We start from the raw sequence: 25,625 nt of genomic DNA, 5'->3' as shown, positions 1-25,625 counted from the left end.
ATTAGTTACTTGGATGTTAAGATTTCCCAACTGCACAACAAATTAATTTTCAACCTTTACAGGAAAGAAACTTTTTGTAATGCATACCTGCACTACAGTAGCAACCATCCGTACCATCAGAAGAAAGGACTGGTAAAGGGTCAGGCAATACAGGTGGCAAGAATGACCTCTGATATTAAAGAACTGGACCAAGAGTTTGACATACTGAAGAAAATGTTTATAGAAAGGAAGTATCCCCAGAAGATGGTGGATAGTATTTTTGAAGAAGTAAGGAAATGTTGGGGTACCAAGTATCCACCCGTTAGGGATGGATTTTACTAATCAAAATAGGAACGAGGGAGACAGTAAATACAAAAAAGCCCTAGTATTGGAACACAATGTTTACTCCCAAGAGATTAGGGAAGTTTATAAAGAAGAACTGGAGTATTTTTAAGGTAAATAATGAAGTTTCCCAGTTGGTTGGGCCTGAACCCCTTTCTGTAAGCAAAACTGGTAGGAACTTTAAACATATCTTAGAAAATGTTAAACAGACAAAAATGTTGGTACTGGTACCACATCTTGTGGTAGTTGTGCATATGGTGTGTACATTATGAAAGAGAAAACAATGTTTTTGGACAATGTTTTGCACACCAAGGTTTCCTTCGTGAAATGGAATTGTAATACCAACAAACTAGTGTACCTAGCTAAGTGTGACAATTACTCAGGATACTATGCTGGAAAGACAGACAGAGCTTTGAAATCAAGAATTTATGAGCACCTTTATGAGATCAGGAAGAAAGGGGAAGTTAATGCATTGCACAGGCACTCTGTTGTGTGTAGTAATTTTGTTAAGTTCAGCTTTGGTATACTGGAAAATGTGCAGACTCATTCCAGGGGTGGTGATTGGCAAAGACATTTGTTAAAAAGAGAACTTGTCTGGCAGTTGCAACTAAATGCATCATCCTCCCAGGTCTGAATGACCAAGTATCTCTCAAACTCATGTTGAGTCTTTCGGCTTTTCCCGGTTAGGGGTCGCCACAGCGGAACTCTGGTCCGCTAATGATTGGCAGTAGATTTTTACGTGCCGAGTTGCCGGCCCTGATGCACAACCTTCAATGAAGGTACGCCCATTCACTCATGTCTCCACACGGACGACGCTCTAGCTGAGAATCGAACAAGACCTCGTCTTACTGTGAGGCGACAATGCTACCGCAGCACCACCACCGCAGTCTTATCTCTCAAACCAATACTGAGTGAAAAAGCAGATTTGTTAACATAAATTTTAAAGGAATTCAATATGATTTTTATGTATTTTTGTTTCATAGTTTATTCTGTTTTGGAAATTGTTTTTGCAAGTACTTGTGATTGGAATAGGTGCTTTGTACAACTTTTAACATAGGGGATTTTTTTAATTACTAGCATTTCATGACTGGTTGATGAACTTCAGCTAGTTTATAAAAAAAGATGATGAATGTGAGTGTATTTTATCTGAAGAAGTCTCCATGAGAGATGAAAGCGCTTATGTGATGTGCTTCAACTAATAAAAATAATAGTATTTTATTCATGTTGAAGTTTGGTTAATTTCTACATTTTTTTACTGGTTTGGTGAAGTTTGGGCCTTTTTTAGTCAATCTTATATTTCCAGTTGTCTTGTTGCCCGTCATTAGTTCTTTGTGCCCCTATCAAGCAAGGCTGTTGAACTGATTCCCGGAGTGAATTTTCTGTTACCCATCCACTCGTCAAGATTTTTCTTGAAGAGGGCTAGTAAAGTGCTCTGCTTGACATGAATGGGGACTTTATTCCAGAGTATGGGAAGTCTCTGGGTTAGGAACCTGTCCCTCCAGCAGGTTCTGTTTATTGTGGTGATGAGGTTCAGGTCTTTGGAGCACGTGGTGCAGAGGGACTGAGACTTTTTCAGATAAAGCATGTCTAGCAAAACTGGGTCAGACATGGCTTTGTAGGTCAAGCAGAAATCGCCTCTAAGTAGGCGATATGAGACTGAGTATAGCTGGGGTTTAAGTCTGTCTCTATAGGGCATGTGTTCGAGACCTAGGATCCTCTTTGTGAGGAATTTTTGAGGCCTCTCCAGTTACTGTAGGTGTCTAGTGAGGTACATGTTGAATGGGGCATTTTACTCTATAATGGGTCTAATGAGGAATGAGTAGAGGGGGATTATGACTCCTTTCTTCCTGAATGAGAAGTCTTTTGTAATTAGGTGTGCCACATAGAACTTCCGAACTACTGTGGCCACTAGGTTGTTGAAGGAGAGGTTGCTATCTACCTGTGTTCCCACATCTCTTATCACACCTTGAGAGTTGAGAGGGCTACCATCAATGTGGTAGTTCATAGGCACAGTGTTTTTCCTGAAGGGGATGACGATGCACTTTTTAGCATTGAGCTTAAGACCATGGTTCTGGCACCAGTCGTTGGTGTTTGTGAGGCCTTTTTGTAGGATGTCTACATGAGCTTGAGAATAACAGCTCCCAGTTTGCAGTCATCTGTGAATTTTGTTAACCAGAGTTCCTTGGTGTTGGCCTGAACTTCAGAGAAGTAGATACCAAACAGGAGAGGACCCAGGAGAGATCCCTGTGGGACTCTGCTTGTAACTGCCCAGAAGTCAGACTTGGAGTCTGTTACTTTCACCACATGGGTTCTGTCCATGAGCCAGTTAGCAACCCATCTTATGATGCAGGGGTAAATGCCTAGGTTAGTCTGTCAATGATCCCTGAGTGGGGGATAGTGTTGAAGGCCTTGGCTAGATTGAGGTAGGCTGTATGGATTACCTTGCCTTCATCGACTGCTCTGGTGACAGATTCAATGAAGTCTATCAGGTTGAGCAGACATGATCTACCCATTACAAACCCAAACTGCAAGGGTTGCAGGGTTTGAAGGTTCCCTATATCCCTGTTTATGAGGTCCATAATGATGGGTTCCATGGTCTTACAGATCATGCTCATTAGGCTGATGGGGCGGTAGTCCCTCCTCCTTTGTGGAGTGGAATGACTGTGGCGGTGCGCCATTCGGTGGGAACAGTCTGAAGTGAGGCTGTGGTTGAACAGGTCACTCAAGTGTGGTGCCAGTTCCCCTTATATTTCATGTAAAACAGAGCCAGGTTTATTATGAGGTCCTATGGAAGCTGTATTTTTGGCTTTGGATAGTACAGCTTTTACCTGTGCAGCCATGATATCAGGGATATGGCATTCCCCGGGTATTGGGATGGGCCCTTTAGGGGGTGAAGGGGGGGTGAAGTTTGCACGGCACCTGTCGGCCAAGATATTGGCAATATCTGTTGGTTCATTAAAAGTGGTGCCATTATGCAATAGCTCAGAGCACTTATTATTATTATCCAGACTCTTGACACAGCTAAAGAAGGCCTTGTGGTTATCTTTAGCATCTGTAGCAATTTTGTTTTCATAGCTAGCTTTGGAGGTTTTGATGAGGCATCTCAGTTTTTTGCAAGGGAATTTTTCCAGTCTTGGGCCTTTACCCTTTTCTGCAACACATTTTTCCTTCTGCTGTATAGTTTTGTAATGGCAGGGGACCACCAGATTGGCTTCCTTTTTTTTGGAGAACAGGATCTTGGTTCTGTTTGGTATGGCCTGATCCATGCACTTGTGTAAATGCTCATACAGCGCCTTGGTATACGATTCAGCAGCCGTACAACCATTCCCCATTTGCACGGATGACGTGAAGTTTGACACTTCTGCCTTTAGAAGCTCAAAATTGGCTTTGGAGAAGTTCTTCACTGTGGTTTCCTTCACCGGAGGTGAGGATGGGATTTGGATATCAACTTTGATTAACTTGTGGTCAGATCTCACCAGGGAGGAGTTGATTACTGGTGTAGAGCAGCGATCCCCCAAAGTTTGTAATGACCAGGTCGAGAATGTTTCTACCTCTGGTAGGGGTGAGAATGAGTTGGTCCAGGGCATTGGAATTAATTAATTCCTGAAATTGTTGGGCACAGGAGTTGGAACAGGAGTAATTCTCCCAGCTAATGGAGGAGTAGTTAAAGTCTCCCAGTATAAGGGTATTAGGCTGAACCTTAATGCTTTCCAGAGTGTTCAGGAATGCGGACTGGGAGTCTTGGGACATTGTGGGGGATCTATAGCAGGCTACAATCTGGACTGCAGTTTTATCCAGTCTTAGTTATACCTGTAGTATTTCGGACGCATTATGTTGGGCAACCAGTCTGGAGGTGTGTATCCTTTATGAAGATGGATACACTACCATTTTTGGGGCTGCGGTCCACCTCCTTTAGGGCTTTGGTTCAGATTTAGGGGCCAAAAGATGCAATATGCAGTGTAGCCTGATAGCGCTGGGGTACTCTCCGAAGCCTTGAACCAGGTCTCTGTTACTGCACAGAGGTCAATGTTCTCCAGTTTAAGGAGTGACTCAAGCGAGTGCATTTTGAGATTTAGGCTTCTATCACTGAGTAACATAACCCTCAGGGTACATTTGCTTGCAGTTTATATAGTGGGAAATTTGTCTTCAGGGCATTGCCTAAAAAAAGGCATTATAGGGGTGGCAAGAGCCTTAGCCAGTATCCGGAATCCCAGGGGTGACAGATGCAGGCTATCTCTGGCAAAGCATCGAGGTCTGTCTATCATGTCATCCCAGGCAAACAGATACTGGATCCCCCTTTGAATAACACCAAAAACTTAGCCAACTGTTGAAGTTAATCATTTTTTTTTGTTTGTACTGTGGTATCATTCTAGGCGACGGTAGGATGCTACTCAGGGCTAGGGTCATACCTGCCTGGGCTACAAGATCCAAGAGCTCCTCCATGTTTCTTTTCATGTAGTCCAGGGAGGTAGGTCTTAGGTCGTTCACACCAACATGGACAATGACAGAGTCAGACTTATGCTTGTTGTGGAGACCCAAGTGCATGGATTACGTGGCGAGTCCTGGCACCTGACAGGCAGCTGACAGTAACCTTCTCCTTATTCAACCTAGCGAGTCAGTGTGCCTTACTATTGAGTCACCTATGACTAGTGGTATTGGATAAAATGTTTTGCCCTAGGGACGTAGGCTGAGTGGCACACTGTTTATGTGGGCTATGAGTCATGGGGGGGGGGGGTTTGGATTAGATGGTTGCTTGCATTTCTGCCTTGGAGGTCTTTGTTGTCTGGGCAGATTTTTGTTGCGAGCCTCTGCAAAAGTGGGTGTGTGTTTTGTGTTACTATGTGACAGGTGTGGTGGTGTGTGATCCGGGGGGCTATGTGTTCTGTGAGGTATGATGTTATTGTCTACCTTCTCTTCTTGACTGGCTAGCCCAGTCTGGATTTGAGAGAGCGTGGCTTCTAGATTGGCTATGTACATGCATCTCTCACAAGTGGATGTGTTTGGAGGTAGGAGGAGAGAGTTGTCTGTGTACATGAGGCAACTGTTACATTGGCTCACGATGACCAGTTTAATAGGAGAAAGTGCAGTGAACTGACCTTTAGACATGCCTGGACAGGTACTTAGTTATTTAAGTACTGGAGCTGTTTTGCTTCCTTTTAAGTACTGAAGCTGTTTTTGTTTCCTTGTTGGATGGCTTTAGTGCTACTAGCAGAATAACAGCATGGCTTTAGTGCTACAAGCAGTTGGTGTGCTTACAATAACAGCATGGCTTTAGTGCTACAAGCAGTTGGTGTGCTTACAATAACAGCATGGCTTTAGTGCTACAAGCAGTTGGTGTGCTTACAATACCAGCATGGCTTTAGTGCTACTAGCAGTTGGTGTGCTTACAATAACAGCATGGATTTAGTGCTACTAGCAGTTGGTGTGCTTAAATAACAGCATGGCTTTAGTGCGACTAGCAGTTGGTGTGTTACAATAACAGCACGGATTTAGTGCTACTAGCAGTTGGTGTGCTTAAAATAACAGCATGGCTTCAGTGCTACTAGCAGTTGGTATGCTTCCAATAACAGCATGTCTTTAGTGCTACTAGCAGCTGGTATGCTTACAATAACAGCATGGCTTTAGTGCTACTAGCATTTGGTGTGTTTCCAATAACAGCACGGATTTAGTGCTACTAGCAGTTGGTGTGCTTACAATAACAGCACGGCTTTAGTGCTACTAGCAGTTGGTGTGCTTACAATAACAGCATGGCTTTAGTGCTACTAGCAGTTGGTGTGCTTCCAATAACAGCATGGCTTTAGTGCTACTAGCAGTTGGTGTGCTTGCAAATAACAGCATGGCTTTCGTGCTACTAGCAGTTGGTGTGCTTACAATAGCAGCATGGCTTTAGTGCTACTAGCAGTTGGTGTGCTTACAATAACAGCATGGCTTTAGTGCTACTAGCAGTTGGTGTGCTTACAATAACAGCATGGCTTTAGTGCTACTAGCAGTTGGTGTGCTTACAATAAGAGCATGGCTTCAGTGCTACTAGCAGTTGGCATGCTTACAATTAGAGCATGGCTTTAGTGCTACTAGCAGTTGGTGTGCTTACAATTAGAGCATGGCTTTAGTGCTACTAGTAGTTGGTATGCTTACAAGAAGAGCATGGCTTCAGTGCTACTAGTAGTTGGTATGCTTACAATTAGAGCATGGCTTTAGTGCTACTAGTAGTTGGTATGCTTACAATAAGAGCATGGCTTTAGTGCTACTAGCAGTTGGTGTGCTTACAATAAGAGCATGGCTTTAGTGCTACTAGCAGTTGGTGTGCTTACAATAAGAGCATGGCTTCAGTGCTACTAGCAGTTGGCATGCTTACAATTAGAGCACGGCTTTAGTGCTACTAGCAGTTGGTGTGCTTACAATTAGAGCATGGCTTTAGTGCTACTAGTAGTTGGTATGCTTACAATAAGAGCATGGCTTCAGTGCTACTAGTAGTTGGTATGCTTACAATTAGAGCATGGCTTTAGTGCTACTAGTAGTTGGTATGCTTACAATAAGAGCATGGCTTTAGTGCTACTAGCAGTTGGTGTGTTTACAATAAGAGCATGGCTTTAGTGCTACTAGCAGTTGGTGTGCTTACAATAAGAGCATGGCTTTAGTGCTACTAGCAGTTGGTGTGCTTACAATAAGAGCATGGCTTTAGTGCTACTAGCAATTGGTGTGCTTACAATAAGAGCATGGCTTTAGTGCGACAGCAGTTGGTATGCTTACAATAAGAGCATGGCTTTAGTGCTACAGCAATTGGTATGCTTACAACAGCAGCATGGCTTTAGTGCTACTAGCAGTTGGTATGCTTACAATAACAGCATGGCTTTAGTGCTACAAGCAGTTGGTGTGCTTCCAATAACAGCATGGCCTTAGTGCTACTAGCAGTCGGTATGCTTCCAATAACAGCATGGCCTTAGTGCTACTAGCAGCCGGTATGCTTCCAATAACAGCATGGCTTTAGTGCTACTAGCAGTTGGTGTGCTTCCAATAACAGCATGGCCTTAGTGCTACTAGCAGTCGGTATGCTTCCAATAACAGCATGGCCTTAGTGCTACTAGCAGTCGGTATGCTTCCAATAACAGCATGGCCTTAGTGCTACCAGCAGTCGGTATGCTTCCAATAACAGCATGGCTTTAGTGCTACTAGCAGTTGGTGTGCTTCCAATAACAGCATGGCCTTAGTGCTACTAGCAGTCGGTATGCTTCCAATAACAGCATGGCCTTAGTGCTACTAGCAGTCGGTATGCTTCCAATAACAGCATGGCTTTAGTGCTACTAGCAGTTGGCGTGCTTACAATAACAGCATGGCTTTAGTGCTACTAGCAGTTGGTATGCTTACAGTAACAGCATGGCTTTAGTGCTACTAGCAGTTGGTATGCTTACACTAACAGCATGGCTTTAGTGCTACTAGCAGTTGATGTGCTTACAATAACAGCATGGCTTTAGTGCTACTAGCAGTTGGTGTGCTTACAATAACAGCTGCAAGACATTATGAGCAAGGCTGGGTTTGAGGTCTGATTTGAATGCTCAGAGTTGAAGGCTAGCAAGATCTAAGGGAAAATTTCAAGAGCAGACTTTAAGGTACCCTACCCGGATGCGCAAACATAGGTTTTTAAGTCAGAAAGTTGAAAGGGATAGAAGCAGCCCAAAACAGCCAATAAAAAACAATTCCTGAGTTGGAAACCACTCCTCTAGCAACAGATGGCTGCTCAGAGCTTACCACACCCACTGATAAGCAGACTTCCTTCTATCTCAGCAAGGTCTGGACAACTCGAAACACACAATACAGTCCTGAAATCAGCAAATCTGAGATCTGGACTATTCTAGTTTAAGAAAAAGGCGGGAAAAGTACAGTTGTGTACACTTACCATAAATGTAGATGTTCAAGTGTATTCACCGTTGCAGTCATTACATTTGGGTTATCTGCTTGCAGTAGCCCTCGGTCAACCTGATTAACAAAGTCTTGGGTCCTGCGTCGGTTGCTGTCCCCTCTTCCATGACGTCAGGTCGTCAGGGGTATAAAACATGCAGCTGACGCCATTACATGACTTTTTCATGCCCCAGATGTCAGATGCCCCCCTAATGGGAAGCAATTAAATCTATAATACAAGGATATACCTCCAACAAAAAAGCAAATAGACCAAAAAGCTTTTTGAGCATAGTAAGTGAGAACAGAGGTATAGCCAAAAGAAGAAAGGGGGCTGTAGGGAGGGTAACCAGGACTGTAACAGTGAATACACTCGAACATCTACATTTATGGTAAGTGTACACAACTGTACTATGTTCTTAGTGTTTCACTGTTGCAGTCATTACATTTGGGTAGATTCCCAAAGCTAAGTTTGGAAGGAGGAATTTAAATAGAATTAGGACCAGCTATAAGGCCTTGCAAGACTGCAGTGGCAAAACCATCTCTGGATTTAGAGAAAACTGGCAAATGATAATGCTTTGTGAAAGTATGTACAGAACTCCCGGTAGCAGCTTCTAGGATGTCCCTTGTAGGGATGCCCCTGAGAAAGGCTGTAGAGGTAGATGCAGCCCTGGTTGAATGGGGTCTGATGCCCTGTGGGATAGGTTTTCCATTGTGCTTATAGCAGAAATGAATGCAGTGGTCTATCCATTTTGAAATGGTTTGCTTTGAAATAGCTTTCCCCTCTGTCCCTGCAGCAAATGCCACCAGCAGTTTTTCAGATTTCCTTTGAGGTTTAGTCCTGTCCAAGTAGAATCTAAGTTGTCTGTGCACATCTAAGGAGTGCAGTATCCGTTCCCCTTTGTTCTGTGGGTTAGGAAAGAAGGTAGGCAAATTAATGGACTGATTAAGAGCCACACTGGATACCACTTTGGCCATGAAGGAGGGATTGGTTCTTAGGGACACCCTGTCTGCATGAAAGATGATGAAAGGCTCCACTGCCATAAGGGCCTGTAACTCAGATACCCTTCTTGCAGAAGTAATTGCTAAAAGGAAAGCTGCTTTCCAGGAAAGGAATTTTAAATCTGCAGTAGCAGCTGGCTTGAAAGGAGGAAGAGTGAGTTTCTGCAAGACAAAGTTAAGGTCCCAGGCTGGAGTTGCAGCTCTCCTCGGTAGCCTTAAATTTTTGGCCCCTATGCTGAACTGCTTGAGCAGTGGGTGAGAGAAGAGGGGAGCCTCTGTGCTATAATGAGCTGAAATGGCTGAGGCATGAATTTTGATGGAGGAAAAGGACAAGCCTTTATGAAGTATCTCAGTCAAATATTGTAGAATCTGAGGTAAATTGGGCACTGCTGTGCTCATCCCTTGAGATTGGTTCCAGGTACAAAATCTTTTCCATTTTGCAGCAAAAGATTTTCTAGTACTAGTCCTCCTAGCCTCTAAAATGATATCCATTCACTGATTTACTGAGGGGTAGTAAAGGAGAGATTACGTAATTAGCCAGGCTGCTAGGTTCAGAGTTTGCAGCTGAGGGTGCAGAATCTGGTTCCCCTGCTGAGACAACAGGGAAGGAGTCTGAGGCAGGTGCCATGGGGCCAAGCGAGACGCACTGCGCAGGAGTGGGTACACCAGTGTTGGCGTGGCCAGTCTGATGCAATTAAAACCGTCCTTGGCTTGTCCTGTTTGATCTTTAGTAGTACCTTGGAGAGCAGAGGCAGAGGAGGAAAGGCATAAACTGATAGGTTTTTCCAGCTGAAGGATAGAGCATCCACTTTTCAAGCTAATTTGTGGGGAATCCTTGTGCAAAATTTGTCCAATTGATGGTTCTGGGGGGAGGCAAACAGGTCTATATCTGGGCTCCCCCATTTGCTTGTCAACATGTTGAAAATCCTTGGTTCCAGTTTCCACTTGTGTGGGTCCATGATGTTTCTGCTTAGTCCATCTGTCAATGTATTTAGTTTTCCTGGTAGGAATTGAGCTTGTAGATTCACTTGGCAGCTCAAGGCTGTGTTCCACCAATGCCATGATTGGTCTGCAGAGAGGGTAAAGATTGTGTGTACCCCCCCTGCTTGTTTATGTACCACATGACCATGGTGTTGTCAGTCTTTACCATTAGTTGTCCTGGAAGAATGTGGTCCTTGAAGGTGGTACAGCTAACATTTCCTTTTGATTTATGTTTAGGTGCATTTGACTTGGGTTCCATTTGCACTGAATGCACTTCCCTGCTAGGTGAGCATCCCCATGCATAGTCTGATGCGTCTGTTGTTAAGGTTTGGGTGGCAGGGGGTAGTGTGAATGGTAGACCCTTGTTTTGGTGGCAGGCCTCTGCCCACCAAGGGAACTCTAGGCATAGGCAAAGTGTGATAGGAATCACAGCTTCTACATCCTGTGAATGTTGACACCATAGGCTTTTGAGATACCATGGCAGTCTCCTCGTATGCAGCCTTGCATATGGAATTAGAAGAATGCAGGAGGACATGAACCTCAAGGTTTGCAGTATTTGCCCTGCAGATAACTGGGTTTTTGTGTCCAGTTGTTTAAAGTAGGTTGTCAAATGAGTACGTTTCTCTGGCATGAGGAAAGCCATCTGGGAAGCTGTATTCAAGCTTACTCCCAGGAATATAATTTGTTGACAGGGTACCAGGTGCGATTTCTTTTCGTTTATGGTGTACCCCAGACAAGTCAGTACCCTTTGAACAAAGGCCAGATGATTCAAAAGTATGTGCTGGCTTTCTGCCTAAATTAGACAATCGTCCAGGTATGGATATATTCGAATATTTCTTTGCTTGCAGAATGCAATGACTGGAGCTAGGCACTTTGTGAATACCCTGGACGCAGTAGAGAAGCCAAAGGGCAGTGCAGAGAACTGATGGTGCATGTAGCCTGCTTTGAAGCATAGGTATCTTCTGCAAGACTACCTGACAGGGATGTGCAAGTATGCCTATTTTAAGTCCAGTGTTGCCAACCATGCATCTTTGCCTAGCATAGGAAGCAGCTGGTGAAGAGTCAGCATCTTGAATTTTGGAATCACCAGAAAAGGTATTTAGAGTAGAAAGGTCCAGGATAGGACGCCATGTATTGCCTATTCTGGGTACTAGAAAAAGTCTCAAATAGAAACCTTGTCCTTTTCCTCTTCTGGTACCAACTGAAATGCCCCCATGCTTAACAGAGAGAGTACTTGATTTTGGGCCTCTGCCACTGATTTGGGGGTAGGTCTGGCCACCTGCTTGGTGTTGGTAAGGTGTGTAAGTGAAATCTGTATCCTTGGGACACTAGATTTAAAACCCATTTGTCCTGGGTAATGAGTTCCCAATTTCTGGTCTGCAAACCAACCTTTCCGCCTAAAGGAGCATTCAGTTGGGAAGTGCTTGGAAGTTTTAAAAGCAAGTCATTGAGACAGTTTTCCATAAGGGGAAGTCTTACTACTCCCTGATTTGTGTGAATCAGGGACCCTGTAATGTCTGTCAGGTTTTCTGGCAGCAGGAGGCAAAGAATCAGGGGCCAAACTAGATTCCGAAAAAGCATCATCAACAATGTCTAGTACAGGAGGAACAGCTAAAGACCTATGCTGAGGCAGGAGTAAGAAATCCCTAAACCTCTTTTTTGAATCAGAAAAATCCTGGCTTTCCCAGTGGAAATGCTCCCTTAGAGTATGTAAGGTTTCACCAAAAGAAAAATCCTCTGGAGGGGAAGCAGAGGGAATAGAGTCCTCTGCATCAGAATCCTCATAAGTAGATAAGGGCAAATCCAGATCATCAGAAGAATCAGAAAAATCAGAATCCTGGTCAGAAGATTCATAAACAACTTCAGTCCTTGGTTTCTTAGAAGGGGGAGGTTGGCTTCCCCTGATTAGAGTTATAAGATCTTCAACCATTCTTATCATTTGTTTTTTTAGGCATAGAGGCCTGAGCATGAGGCCTGGGCGTCAGTTTTTTGGGCATGGTTCAAGATTTAGGCCTAAATGAAGAAGGAGGCATCGGTTTAATATGCAAGTCTGTAGGCCTGAATAGACCCTCAGAAGCCAGTGCCTGCACAGCAGCTCCAGACCCATCCAAGGTAGAGACATCCGCGGGTTCCATAGTTGAAGCATCTCGCAGCATACCGGACTCCAAATGGGTCTCAATAGAGGCCTGCAAATCAGAAGTAGCGGGTATCAGGGGTTGCGAAAGCACCTCACTGAGTACCGGCAAACTGGCGACTGGCTTAGGAGAAGCGTCGTCGGCAGTTTTGGACCTCGATGGCCTGTCTCTTATCTTTGTGTTTTTTCAAAATCACGGTAGTTGGATGCTAACCAATGACATTTCTGGATAATTAAACTAAGAACCAAAATATTTAGTGGCAAAAATATACCGACGGACTGTGCACTGATTAAATAAAGCACAAAACCGACAGCAAGGTATGTCATGGTTAGGGCCTAGGCAAGGAATACAGTACGAATGAAAATCTTTATGAGGTATTTGCTTTCCACAAGTAATGCAATTATTAACTTTTACTGACATCGGTAAGGAGCAAGAAAAAGTTTCCCTAATGGGGTACTTAGCTTTAGTTGAAGACTTTGGTTCTGAAATTCGAATACAAAAATTTCAGGAGTTGTCCGACCGGCACTTGCGAACTGCTTCTGCTTCAGGCACCGCACAGCAAGAAAGACTGATGTAATGGCATCAGCTGCATGTTTTATACCCCTGACGACCTGACGTCATGGAAGAAGGGACAGCAGCCTATGCAGGACCCAAGACTTTGTTAATCAGGCCGACTAAGGGCTACTGCAAGCAGACAACCCAAATGTAGTGACTGCAACAGTGAAACACGAAGAACATCGAGCAAGTAGACAGGATGTTTTGGGGGGTTAATTTTGGGTTTTATTTGTTAAAGAAGCAAGAAAAACTGTAAATGCAGTAGCAAAATACACATGTAAGGCTCTAAAAAGCTAGTGCACTTGAGTGTGTAACCTTTAACAGTACAAGCAGTTGAAAAAACAATTCAATAAAATGCAGTAGGCAAAATCAGTAAAAAAAAGCAGTTAAATTAGATACAAAAGCTTGTAAAACAGCTGTAATAAAGTGCAGCACGCAAAATTAGCTAAACAGAGCAAAAATAGGTAGTTATAATCAAGCAGTCTCTCTCTCTCTCTCTTCTTTCTGCTGCTGTAGAACTCTGCAGGATGCCCAAACAGAATCCACTGAGGTAAATCAAGCATATTACTTGTATAACAAGGCACCACTTGTTTACTTATTTGACATTTCTTAACTGGGTTAGTCTGACTGGGCAAAAAGCCTTTTTCAGCAGAGACCCGAGGAGAAAATCTCCAAAGTAATACAAATAATACAAGAATGCAAATAGTAACGGACGTCACAAAAATTAATTACAATGAGTAAGTTGAATTAATACTAAGCATGAATTGCACAAGGTACAACAATGACAGAGGCAGCAAGCAGACAACAACATACTAAATATTGTACAATATATACATATACATCATAATAGAGAGAAAAAGAAAAACATAAGAACAGAGGTCACAGGGTGGCTCAAGCAATAGGAATAGTAGGCCCTTTAAGACCTGTAATATATACAGAGAATTAAAACCCTGTGTGAAAGGCCAGTGAACAGACAGCAAGTTCAGGAAGCTCAGGGAGTAATGCAAAGTAAAAGGAAGCAGCAGAGGAAGGTGAGCGGAATAGGATACAAAGTTAATGGAAGACTGTTAGCAAAGTATAAGGAAGCAACAGAGGAAGGGGAGAGGAATAGGATACAAAGTTAATGGAAGACTGTTAGCAACGTATAAGGAAACAGCAGGGGAAGGTGAGAGGAATAGGATACAAAGTTAATGGAAGACTGTTAGCAACGTATAAGGAAATAGCAGAGGAAGGTGAGAGGAATAGGATACAAAGTTAATGGAAGACTGTTAGCAAAGGTACAAGGAAACAGCAGAGGAAGGTGAGAGGAATAGGATACAAAGTTAATGGAAGACTGTTAGCAAAGGTACAAGGAAACAGCAGAGGAAGGTGAGAGGAGTAGGATACAAAGTTAATGGAAGACTGTTAGCAAGGTATAAGGAAACAGCAGAGGAATAGGATACAAAGTTAATGGAAGACTGTTAGCAAAGTATAAGGAAGCAGCAGAGGAAGGTGAGAGGAATAGGATACAAAGTTGTAAAAGAGGGAAGTTAGATTAAGTCAGCTCGTAGAGGGATGAAACTGTATAGGAACAGAAAGTTAAGTAGGCTCACTGCATGGGCAGACAAAGATTTGTAGAGGCTTTCTTTCAGAGTTACTTTAAAGGACTTATGGTTAGTGATAGACAATTAAATGAAGCTTATTCCACGCATTTGCTATAGAGTAGCTGTAGAGGACTTTACCAAGGTTTTTGTTGGGTTTATAGACATGCAGTAGATGCTGTTGAGAGCTACACAGGGCACCGTTAGGGGCGTAAGACTGGATTAGAGTAGACAGAATGGGACAGGAGGAAGGTTCATGTAAGGCAGTGTGTGCCATGAGAAGCTGGGGTATTAGAATTTGGTGATGAAATTCCAGCCACTGTAGTCTTAGAGCAATGCAGTGGTGGGTAGAATAAGGTAGGTTGGAGGCAAATCTTGTTATTTTATTACAGGCGAGTTCTAGTTTAGACAAAAGGTTGGACTGGAGATTTGTGAGTACAGGGGCTGCAAAGAGTAGTGTGGGAAGTAGAAAAGCTTGTGCAAGGGAAAGTCTCAATGCATTTGTGAGGAATTATGTCTGTACAGCAAACGCAGCTTTTGGCGTGTCTTTTTAAAGCAATGTTGAATATGGAGATCGAACTTAAGTTGGTCATCAATGATAACACCTAGAAATTAGGTGTTAGAATGTGTTTTAAATTTGTAGTTTTGAACATTTTTCCAGTATGCAATGAAACAAAACATGAACCAGTAATAACAAAAAGAACACTTGTGTAAAATCTTACCACAACCATAGCTGTCTTTCTCTTCTATACGTTGCAGTAGTCATAACATGAGAGAGTCCACCGCCAGCTGACTCGTATGGCCGGCCAGTATACAAAAGTCTAACTCTACTGTAGAGTACACGTGTGACGTTGCATATAGCACAGATCCTAAGTCAGTCATAAAATCACGCTGGGTATAAAGCAGACATTGGCACATACCAATCCTCGGAACTGAATGCCACAAGCAGAACACCAGCCTAATCCCCAGTGAGGAAACATGCCTCAGGGGGAAGGCAAGGGGGGAAATAATACTGCAACATATAGAAGAGAAGGACATCTATGGTGATGGTAAGATCTTACACAACTCTTCTATGTCCTTCTATTCATATGCTGCAGTATTCATAACATGACGAAGAATACCAAAGCTCATGCAGAGGAAGAATTGGGCAGAAGAGCAGTAGCACTCGCCACAAACCCCTGCAAAATAGCCCTAACGAAGGCAGCTCTGGACCTGTAAATAACTTGTAGTGTTTCATTAAGTTATGTACAGAATTCCAGAGAGCTGCTTCCAAGATGGAACAGGTGTCTAAACCCTTGAAAAAAGCACCAGAGGAAGATGCAGCTCTGGTGGAATGTGCCCAAACTGGTGAAGGGAGAGTCTTCCCATGAGACACATCGCAAAAAAAATGGTTTTGGAAATCAAGTGGAAATAGTCTGCTTGGAAACAGGCTTACCCAGGGCCCTTGGATGATACGACACAAAAATGCAGTCAGATTTCCTGGTTGGTTTGTAATATCAGAGCTGCCTGTGAACATCCAGACTATATAAGATCCTCTCACTAGATGACTGAGGAGAAGGGGAAAAAGGTGGGAAGATTGCTGGACTTGAGTGAAAACTCATTTACGACCTTGGGCATAGAGGAGAGCTTAGTGCATAAAAAACCCTATCCTTATGGAAAACTGTGAAGGGAGAATAAGACATCAGTGCCTGTAATTCAGAAACCATTCTAGCAGAAGTAATAGCCATGAGGAGAAGTGTTTTCCAGGTGCAATGTTGTAAATAAGAACTTGCTGGCTCAAAAGAGGCCAGGGTAAGTTTTTGTAGGACAAAGTTAAGCTCCCAAGGAAGAAAAACTACTTTCCTTGGTGGTCTAACGTGAAGGATGCCTTTTAAGAAAAGCTTAACTCCCAGCCTGGAAGATAAAGGGGGAGACAAAGGCAGACATGTTGATATGGCAGACAAGTGAGCTTTTACTGAAGAGTATGACAGATCAGACCACTCTTCAATAATTTACACAGTAGGAAAGAACCACTGGAACATCCATCAGCAGTGGTTGTAGGTCCTTAGAAAGACACCAGATAGAAAACCTTTTCCATTTGTAAATGTAGGATTTCCTAGTATTGGGTTTACTGCCCTTCTCCAGAACTTGCAGCACATCTGAGAAAAGGTGTCTGAAGGAATCAAAACCCTATCACCCACAGGGTCGGTTGTATGGCTGACATCTGTGGGTCTATAGGAGTTTCCCTGTCCTGTGTGAGTAGATCCATTCTGTGGGGTATCTTGTGGTGACTGCCCTTGGCTAAATGCAGAAGGGGAACCAGTGCTGTCTTGACCAAAAGGGAGTCACCAGCAAGATCTTTGGATATTCCTGCTGAATCTTCAACATGACCTTTTGGAGGAGTGGGAAGGGGGGAATGCATATAGAAACATCCCCTTCCAAAAGAAGGACAGGGCGACCACCTTCCATGCCAGGGGATCTGGAACTCTGGCACAATACTTGGGAAGTTGTCTGTTCATGGGGGAAGCGAAGAGATCTACCTGAGGTGTACTCCATCAATGGACCATGTCCAGAAACACACCCATGTGTAACATCCATTCGTGGGACTGAGTCATGGACCTGCTCAATATGTCCGCCACAACATTTTGAGACGAGAGTATGCAAAACAGCCTGAAGGGTTAGCTGACTCTTGGAAGCTAACTCCCATGCTTACAGAGCCAGTCTGCATAACAGGTAAGACTCTGTCCCTCCCTGCATGTTGACATACCAGAGGACTGTGGTATTGTCTGTAAACAATTTTAGGGCCCCTGGGAGAAGAAAGGGTTTGAAGATTTGAAAAGCAAAAATCAATGTTTTTGACTCCTTTATACTGATGTGCTCCATCTTCTGAGAGGGGGACCTTACATCCCTGACCCTCCATGAGGATAAGGTTGCTCTTCTGAGAGGGGGACCATACATCCCTGACCCTCCATGAGGATAAGGTTGTTCCGCATCTCACGTCTGAAGCATCAATGTACAGTTCCTCCATAGGAAGAGATGGCTGCAAGGGTAAGTCTGGATTCCTTGAAACCTGCGTGAGCCAGCAGTAGAGCTCCTTTTTTTTAGGCAAGGAAGGGAATAAACTCCAGACAATGGCAGTGTTGCACCCATAGTGTTCCACTGAAATTTCCTCATGTATAAACTTGGCTAGTGGTAGCATGGGAATAGTGGATGCCATAAACCTCAAAAGGCGAAGGAAGTCCATGGCAGTCAGGGACTGCAAGGGTAATAGAGCCTGGAAGTAAGAAGTGAGGGACAGAACCTTTTCTAGTGGAAGGGAGGATAGCATCCTGTGTGACTGGATCCTGCATCCAAGGAAGATGTGGTATTGGGAAAGAACCAAGGTAGATTTTTGGTAGTTGACAGTGAATTCCAGACCCTCCAGAAGCGACACCACGAAGAAGAGATTCTCCTGAAGGATATCTGCAGTCTAAGCCTGGAGAATAACGTCCAGGTATGGGAATAGTTGTATGCCCTGTAGCCTGCAGAAGGCTATGACAGGAGCTAAGCATTTTGTGAAGACATTTGGGGCTACAGACAACCCAAAAGATAAGGCACAGAGTTGAAAATGTGAGGAACAATAGCAAAGCAAAGATACTTCCTGAATTGAGGGTGAATGGGGATATGAAGATAGGCAGCTTTGATGTCCAAGGACACCATAAATGCTTGAGGAAGGATGAGAGGAAGAAAAGTGGGCAAAGTTAACATGAGAAAGGTGGGAGCCATCAGGAAAGTGTTTAAATGGGACAGATCTAGAATGGGTCTCCAAGGATCATCTTTAATAGGAACCAGGAACATCCTGGAGTGGAACCCTTTTCCTACTTGGGAAGGTGGTACCTGCTAAATGGTGTCTTAGAAGAGAAGAGAAGAGTGGAAATGACGTGGGTAAAGAATTTTAGTTGCTCTCTTAGAGGTTGTGGAATACCCCTGAAGGAAGGGGGAGTCTTCTGTTTCCAAGCTGAGAGATGGAAAGGCGAAGGGAAAGAGGAATTTAGGCATCTGGAGGTAGGTGGTCACAGATTACCTGGCTTTGCCTGAAAGGGCCGCTGCTGAGTAGCAGGAGTTGAGGAGGTAGATTTAGAGGAAAACTAGTTTCCTTGCATCTCTTTTGCCCTTTGAGGACTGGGGCCTGAAAGGCTTCCTAACAAATGGTGTCTTGGCTGGGTAGTTTCTCTAAAACCTATGGACCAGGAAGACAAAAACGTGCTTCAAGTCTTGCAGCTCCTTGCCCTTTTCCTGTAAGGATTTATAGAGTTCTGAAGCAGAAGTACCAAATACAGCCTTATTGTCCAGGGGGGCATCCATGCGTTTTGCCTTAATTTCATCAGGCAAAGGTTGGATATGAGCTAGGAGCATCTCCTGGGAACTGATCCAGATGCTGCCGCCACCATAGCCGATGCCTCCATGGCATCATAACTACACTTTATGGAAAGCCATGTAACCTGAACACAGGAGTTAAGGATGGAGAAGAGCTGAGCCTTAGTTAGGACAGTCTGGGAGCTCTAAAAGTAGCTTACCAGCATCTGACAGGAGGGCCAAGGAGTAGCTGGCCTATGGATCTGGTAATTTATGGCTCTGAATGCCAAAGTGGCTGATGTGTAAACTTTCTTCCCAAATCTCTCCATAACTTTGCTCTCCTTGTCAGAGTGGAGCATAGAAGTGGACGGCAGCATCTTGGAGGCCTTGTCAGCAGATACGGAGATTGTTGCAGGGTCTGCAGAGGGACATTTAAACAAAAATTTTGCATCCCCGGGTACTTTACAAAACCTGTCTGGCCTTTTGGGGGCAGGAGGTTGAGAATTAGGGCAAATCACGGCACTTGGAGGCTGCAGAAAAAGCTTCCAGGAAGGCTGGCAGAACTGGAGGAATGGCAGATGGGGATGTAGAGTCCATCTGCAGCAGGTCATAATACTTTCTACCTCTCCAGGTGAATCTGTTCCATTTGATTCCTCTTCTGCAGAAGCATATCCCAGAGGAGGTGAAATCTCGGCTGAATAAGCAAAAGATTAATCTCCAGAAGAATCAGATTTTCAGATTCAGACTTTTTGCTTCTGCAGAGATTAAGTCCACATTAAAGAGATCTATAACTAATGAAGCGGTTGCTGCTGGCGAACAACTTTGCATTTCAGTGTTTAATCTACAAATTCAGTGCCTGCTGCCGTTGAAGAATAAATTGCCTACGTTACATTAAAAAAAATTAGTAAATTTATAATACTGCAAAAGGGAATGGATGGCAAACAGACAACAGGTTCACAGTTAGAAGGCATATCTTCCAAAGGAGGAAACACACAGGAGTGCAGCACCCCTATCCACCCTTAAAGGAGTTTCCACAATATCAGCCCTTCATCTACATGGTGTGGAAGTAAAACCCACAGCCCTCTGCACCAAAGGCAAGTACGCTACCTGTCGGGCTACTGACACTGCTTTTAAAATTTATAGCACAAACACTGATTATGGCTAATTGCTAAACACAACAGCTGCACAATGAAAACAGACCTAGCAAAAGCAATAGTAAACTTCTCTTCCATTGAAACTCACAATTCCTTGAAATGCACCCTTGATGACTAAGTGAGCAATCTGGTAGTTGGTGTAGAGGGTTCAGGCTCTTGTCTCCTGTAATCCAGGTACAGGGTTTGAGCGTGAGCAAGTACATTAACTAACCTGCCATCCAGCCTGAGCAAGTTAACTATCCTGCCATCCAGCCTGAGCAAGTTAACTAACTATCCTGCCATCCAGCCTGAGCAAGTTAACTATCCTGCCAACCAGCCTGAGCAAGTTAACTAACCTGCCAACCAGCCTGAGAAAGTTAACTAACCTGCCATCCAGCCTGAGCAAGTTAACTAACCTGCCACCCAGCCTGAGCAAGTTAACTAACCTGCCACCCAGCCTGAGCAAGTTAACTAACTATCCTGCCATCCAGCCAGAGCAAGTTAACTAACTATCCTGCCATCCAGCCTGAGCAAGTTAACTATCCAGCCATCCAGCCTGAGCAAGTTAACTATCCTGCCATCCAGCCTGAGCAAGTTAACTAACTATCCTGCCATCCAGCCTGAGCAATTTAACTAACTATCCTGCCATCCAGCCTGAGCAAGTTAACTAACCTGCCAACCAGCCTGAGAAGGTTAACTAATCTGCCATCCAGCCTGAGCAAGTTAACTAACCTGCCATCCAGCCTGAGCAAGTTAACTAACTATCCTGCCATCCAGCCAGAGCAAGTTAACTAACTATCCTGCCATCCAGCCTGAGCAAGTTAACTATCCAGCCATCCAGCCTGAGCAAGTTAACTATCCTGCCATCCAGCCTGAGCAAGTTCACTAACTATCCTGCCATCCAGCCTGAGCAAGTTAACTAACTATCCTGCCATCCAGCCTGAGCAAGTTAACTATCCTGCCATCCAGCCTGAGCAAGTTAACTAACCTGCCAACCAGCCTGAGCAAGTTAACTAACCTGCCATCCAGCCTGAGCAAGTTAACTAACCTGCCATCCAGCCTGAGCAAGTTAACTAACTATCCTGCCATCCAGCCTGAGCAAGTTAACTAACTATCCTGCCATCCAGCCTGAGCAAGTTCACTATCCTGCCTAACCTAACTAAGGCATTTCCCCCCTCTTTCTCTCATACCCAAACACACACACACACACACACACACACACACACACACACACACACACACACACAGTAATCACATGCAAATGTGTAGGCAGACTGAACAAACCAGTCAGCCCATGATATATATTACACTGTCTGTTATCAGTCACTTTTTAACCAGTGATTCACAATGCAACCAGGTCATCAATGAAGAAGAAAGAAATCACTTCCTGTTCTACTAAGCAGCCAAGTTCATCAGAGAAAAGAAGCAACCTGCCATCACAGCGCCTATTGGTGAAATGGAAAGAACCCTAATCTGGCTTATCAGACAACCAAAGTACTCAGGAAGAGACAGGCTGCTCTACAGTTTGTACAAGAAGCAATGGTCCCATCACACTGTCAAAGTGGAGACAGGAAACAAGATAAAGCTGTCTGCTGATAAGTACCCAAGGCTCATCTTATGTGGAGACGGGAAACAAGATGAAGTCGTCTGCTGGTTAGTAGCCAAGGCTTAACTTATGTGGAGAGAGGAAACAACATAAAGTTGTCTGCTAGTTACTAGCCGAGGCTAATCGTATGGCTGTTGCTTGTGTCGGAGATCTCTTTTTATAGCCAATGTAGAGGGCAGCGTCACTGCAGCTCTCCTACTCTGTTAAGGAAAACCTGTCAGTAAGATAGCTCGATTTTACTTATGAAAACACACATATGCAGAAATATGTACAACGTATTTAAATGTACTTTCAGAGTAGGTGCACTGAGTCCACAGCAGCCATCCTATTACCCGTCTCCTCCATTCTCTGCCTTAAAGCAGATGCTTGCATCTATCATTTTTTTCCATAAGTCCTAATGATACTGCAAATCAAAGCACAGGTATTAAACGTTGACATCCTGCATTCTTTTTAAACTGGTTAGCTGATTAGGTAAATACTACAAAGAAATATTTACTTTTTCCATAAGGAGCAATCTAAGTACTTTGGGCTAGGTAGCTGACCTACTTAGTCACAATGTATTCACATGACACTGGCAGGAATTAAACCTAGCACTACAGCACAGAGATTATTACCAACTTGTAACATTAATTTTGTCCAGAGATGTAGCAGCTTATTTACTGAGGAAAGCAGTAGTAGAGTGGAAGTCCTACATGTCTACGTATACCTTACTCATGTCCTTTGTAAGGGCACCTTTCTTCTTATGGCTTCCTCAATGAACTGCATCCAAAATGAAGAGAGCATCCCACTAGCTACTCTCAAAAAGATGCTGGACAAGAAAATGTATTTTGATTCTGTAACTGCACTAACCTGTCCAACAATGACCACAACACAGACACTAACACTTCACTCCTCACAGAGTACTAATGGTCATACCATATGCACGGTTACAAAATGACACATTAAAATGAGCAGGTGTACATTGTGTTCTGAAACAAGTGACTGCATTTAATGTACCAACACATCCAAAGCTACTGGTCTGACAGCTCAGTTACCACAAAGTCAGAAACACAACTATCAGCAGATGCACATTTACATAAGGTGCTATAAACACACCTGTTGCCCCCCACCAAAAAAAAAATAAGCAAACACAGGAGGCACTGTAGTACATGGCTCCTTTTTCTGGTGCCCCAAAACTGTTACGTGTGAACCCAGTTACCCACAAGCCACTTGAGTTTCTCTAGCAGATGAGCTCTGAATGACTGATGCAGCCAAAAAAATTGCAAACTGACTTTATGCCACCCCCCCAGTAGATTACCCATCAGAGCCAAGTAGCAAACCCCAGAAACTGACAGCTATGATTTTTCTATGATGTGAGAATAGTCAAGTCACCCTCAGTCTAAACAAATACCTACCAGCAACAGCAGTTTACAAATACCCAACTAGTACCAACAGATGGAATCAGATGGTGGTCATCAGTGAGGGACAGGAAACAAGATGCAGGAAAGTAACTCTATGCCAATCCAACAAGTGGCCAAAACAGTAAGGCTACTCTAAATAAACAGAGTAGCAAAGAGCAACTTAAAGGAAAACTGCAAAACCTTCATTAAGCTTTAATACAAACTTTTTTTGGCTTGCACAAGCTTGTTATAAGGCCGACTCAGTTCCGAGGACAGAACCGACACCCATCAGTAAGGAATGAATGAAGATCAACAACATGAGGTGAAAATTTAACATACAGTTTTACCACACTGGGATTTTCTGCAAAATAATGCTACTGCACCATTCTAAGCTGGTATAATTTGCTGTATCCCAAAACAAAACAGTGAGAGACGATATTCTGATGTGATTTCTGTTGTTCAAAGAAGTTTTGGCCTAAAACATGACACCATTTGTTGATCTTCTTTACCCTTGACTGTCTTACAAGTGATGACTCAAATCTGCAATGCCTTTAAATCTAGGCTTTGAAGTGTTCTCAGCTGTCATATATTTTTTACTGAAGATAAAAAAAAATTGCTCCTACAGAAATATTTACTATTATTTTGTTTTAACCAGTAATTCTATCTTGCCTTTGTGTAGCAAATATCATGCCTTGGTCCCATTTTTGTCAGGCATAGACATGAGCATGCAGTTACAAGAGCAGACATTTATCAGAAGATCCTAAAACTTAACACTAGTTGCCTTCCTCCAACTTCAGCTTTCACTGAAAGCTGAAAAAAATGGTAAGGGTCCACAGCCCACTGCAGTGATGCTTCTTATGGAAACATCACAAAAAAGGTAAGGGTCCACAGCACACTGCAGTGATGCTTCTTATGGAAATATCACAAAAAAGGTAAGGGTCCACAGCACACTGCAGTGATGCTTCTTATGGAAATATCACAAAAAAGGTAAGGGTCCGCAGCACACTGCAGTGATGCCTCTTATGGAAATATCACAAAAAAGGTAAGGGTCCGCAGCACACTGCAGTGATGCTTCTTATGGAAATATCACAAAAAAGGTAAAGGTCCGCAGCACATTGCAGTGATGCTTCTTATGGAAATATCACAAAAAAGGTAAGGGTCCGCAGCACACTGCAGTGATGCTTCTTATGGAAATATCACAAAAAACGTAAGGGTCCACAGCACACTGCAGTGATGCTTCTTATGGAAATATCACAAAAAAGGTTAGGGCCCACAGCACACTGCAGTGATGCTTCTTATGGAAATATCACAAAAAAGGTAAGGGTCCACAGCACACTGCAGTGATGCTTCTTATGGAAATATCACAAAAAAGATAAGGGTCCGCAGCACACTGCAGTGATGCTTCTTATGGAAATATCACAAAAAAGGTAAGGGTCCGCAGCACACTGCAGTGATGCTTCTTATGGAAATATCACAAAAAAAGGTAAGGGTCCGCAGCACACTGCAGTGATGCTTTTTATGGAAACATCACAAAAAAGGTAAGGGTCCGCAGCACACTGCAGTGATGCTTCTTATGGAAAAATCACAAAAAAGGTAAGGGTCCGCAGCACACTGCAGTGATGCTTCTTATGGAAATATCACAAAAAAGGTAAGGGTCCGCAGCACACTGCAGTGATGCTTCTTATGGAAATATCACAACTAAATTTAAAAAAAAGAAAACATGCACACACCTGCCTGCTCATTTGCTGCAAGGTTCTGCTCAAATTCAATGCGCAACATCTCGTATTCTTTGCGGACCTGTGCCAACGTGTCTTCCAGCTGAATAACTTCAGTGCGCAGTTTCTTCTGCAGATTCAGTTCATCACTCTGGAAGAACACACAATGGTAACACAGGGATTCAAACATCACAGTAACGATACACAATGGCAAAAATTAACAGGCTTCAAGTATCAGTAATGCACAATGGCAACAAATTAACGCAGGCTTCAAACATTACAGTATCAATAACACACAACTCCAACAAATTAACACAGGCTTCACCCCACTACTCTTACAAATTAATGAAAGCTTTAATCACCAGAGTATAAAATAACCCACAACTCCTACAAATTAACACAGACTTCAAGTATTAGTAACATAAAAGTTGTACAAATTAAAACAGACCAAGTACCAGTAACACACAAGTGGTACAAATTAACACAGGCTTCAAGCATCACACACCATCAGTAACACAAGTGGTACAATTAAGATAAGCTTCAAAACCAGAGTATCAACACAAAATTACAACTCAACATAGACTTAAAACAGCAATTATCACAACTTCTACAAATTAACACAGGCTTCAAATGGCTTTCATCACGAAAAAAACAGTTAACGTTATGAAAGCTCTCTCCCAACAAAGGATATAAAGATGTAAATATTTAATATATAAAGTTAATCTACAAAAAGGTAAATAAACATCAGCTTATGAAGGTTGTGTAATTGTCAGCATGGAATCTGTATGAAGTACAAATTGTGTTAGAGCACTGACATGCCTCTAAGATGCCCTGAGCCCAAGTGTACATACCAATATGGAGAGGACAGTTACAGAAGTACGGACTGTGTGCAGGTGCTGGTATATTAGAAATATGCATGGTTACACACACATGCACTCACACAGACAGAGAGACACAGAGAAAGAGACAGAAAGAGAGAGAGACAGAAAGTGACAGTCAGAGAGGAAGAGA

At 43.3% G+C, this 25,625-nt stretch overlaps 1 protein-coding gene across 5 annotated transcripts in view; it reads right to left on the bottom strand.

The window, feature by feature from the left end:
* Positions 1–25,625, bottom strand: part of RNF40 (ring finger protein 40) — a 713,617-nt gene that overhangs the window by 308,568 nt on the left and 379,424 nt on the right. For all 5 annotated transcript variants that reach the window (XM_044086638.1, XM_044086641.1, XM_044086639.1 and 2 more), the window contains one exon: positions 24,630–24,765. In XM_044086638.1, coding sequence (XP_043942573.1) covers positions 24,630–24,765 — 136 coding nt within the window. The remainder of the gene's footprint in view (positions 1–24,629; positions 24,766–25,625) is intronic.

Source organism: Protopterus annectens, chromosome 10.part0 (assembly GCF_019279795.1).
Source record: "Protopterus annectens isolate FY-2018-M chromosome 10.part0, PAN1.0, whole genome shotgun sequence".
NCBI classification, from domain to species: domain Eukaryota; kingdom Metazoa; phylum Chordata; order Ceratodontiformes; family Protopteridae; genus Protopterus; species Protopterus annectens.
This window is presented reverse-complemented; position numbering and strand designations above follow the sequence as displayed.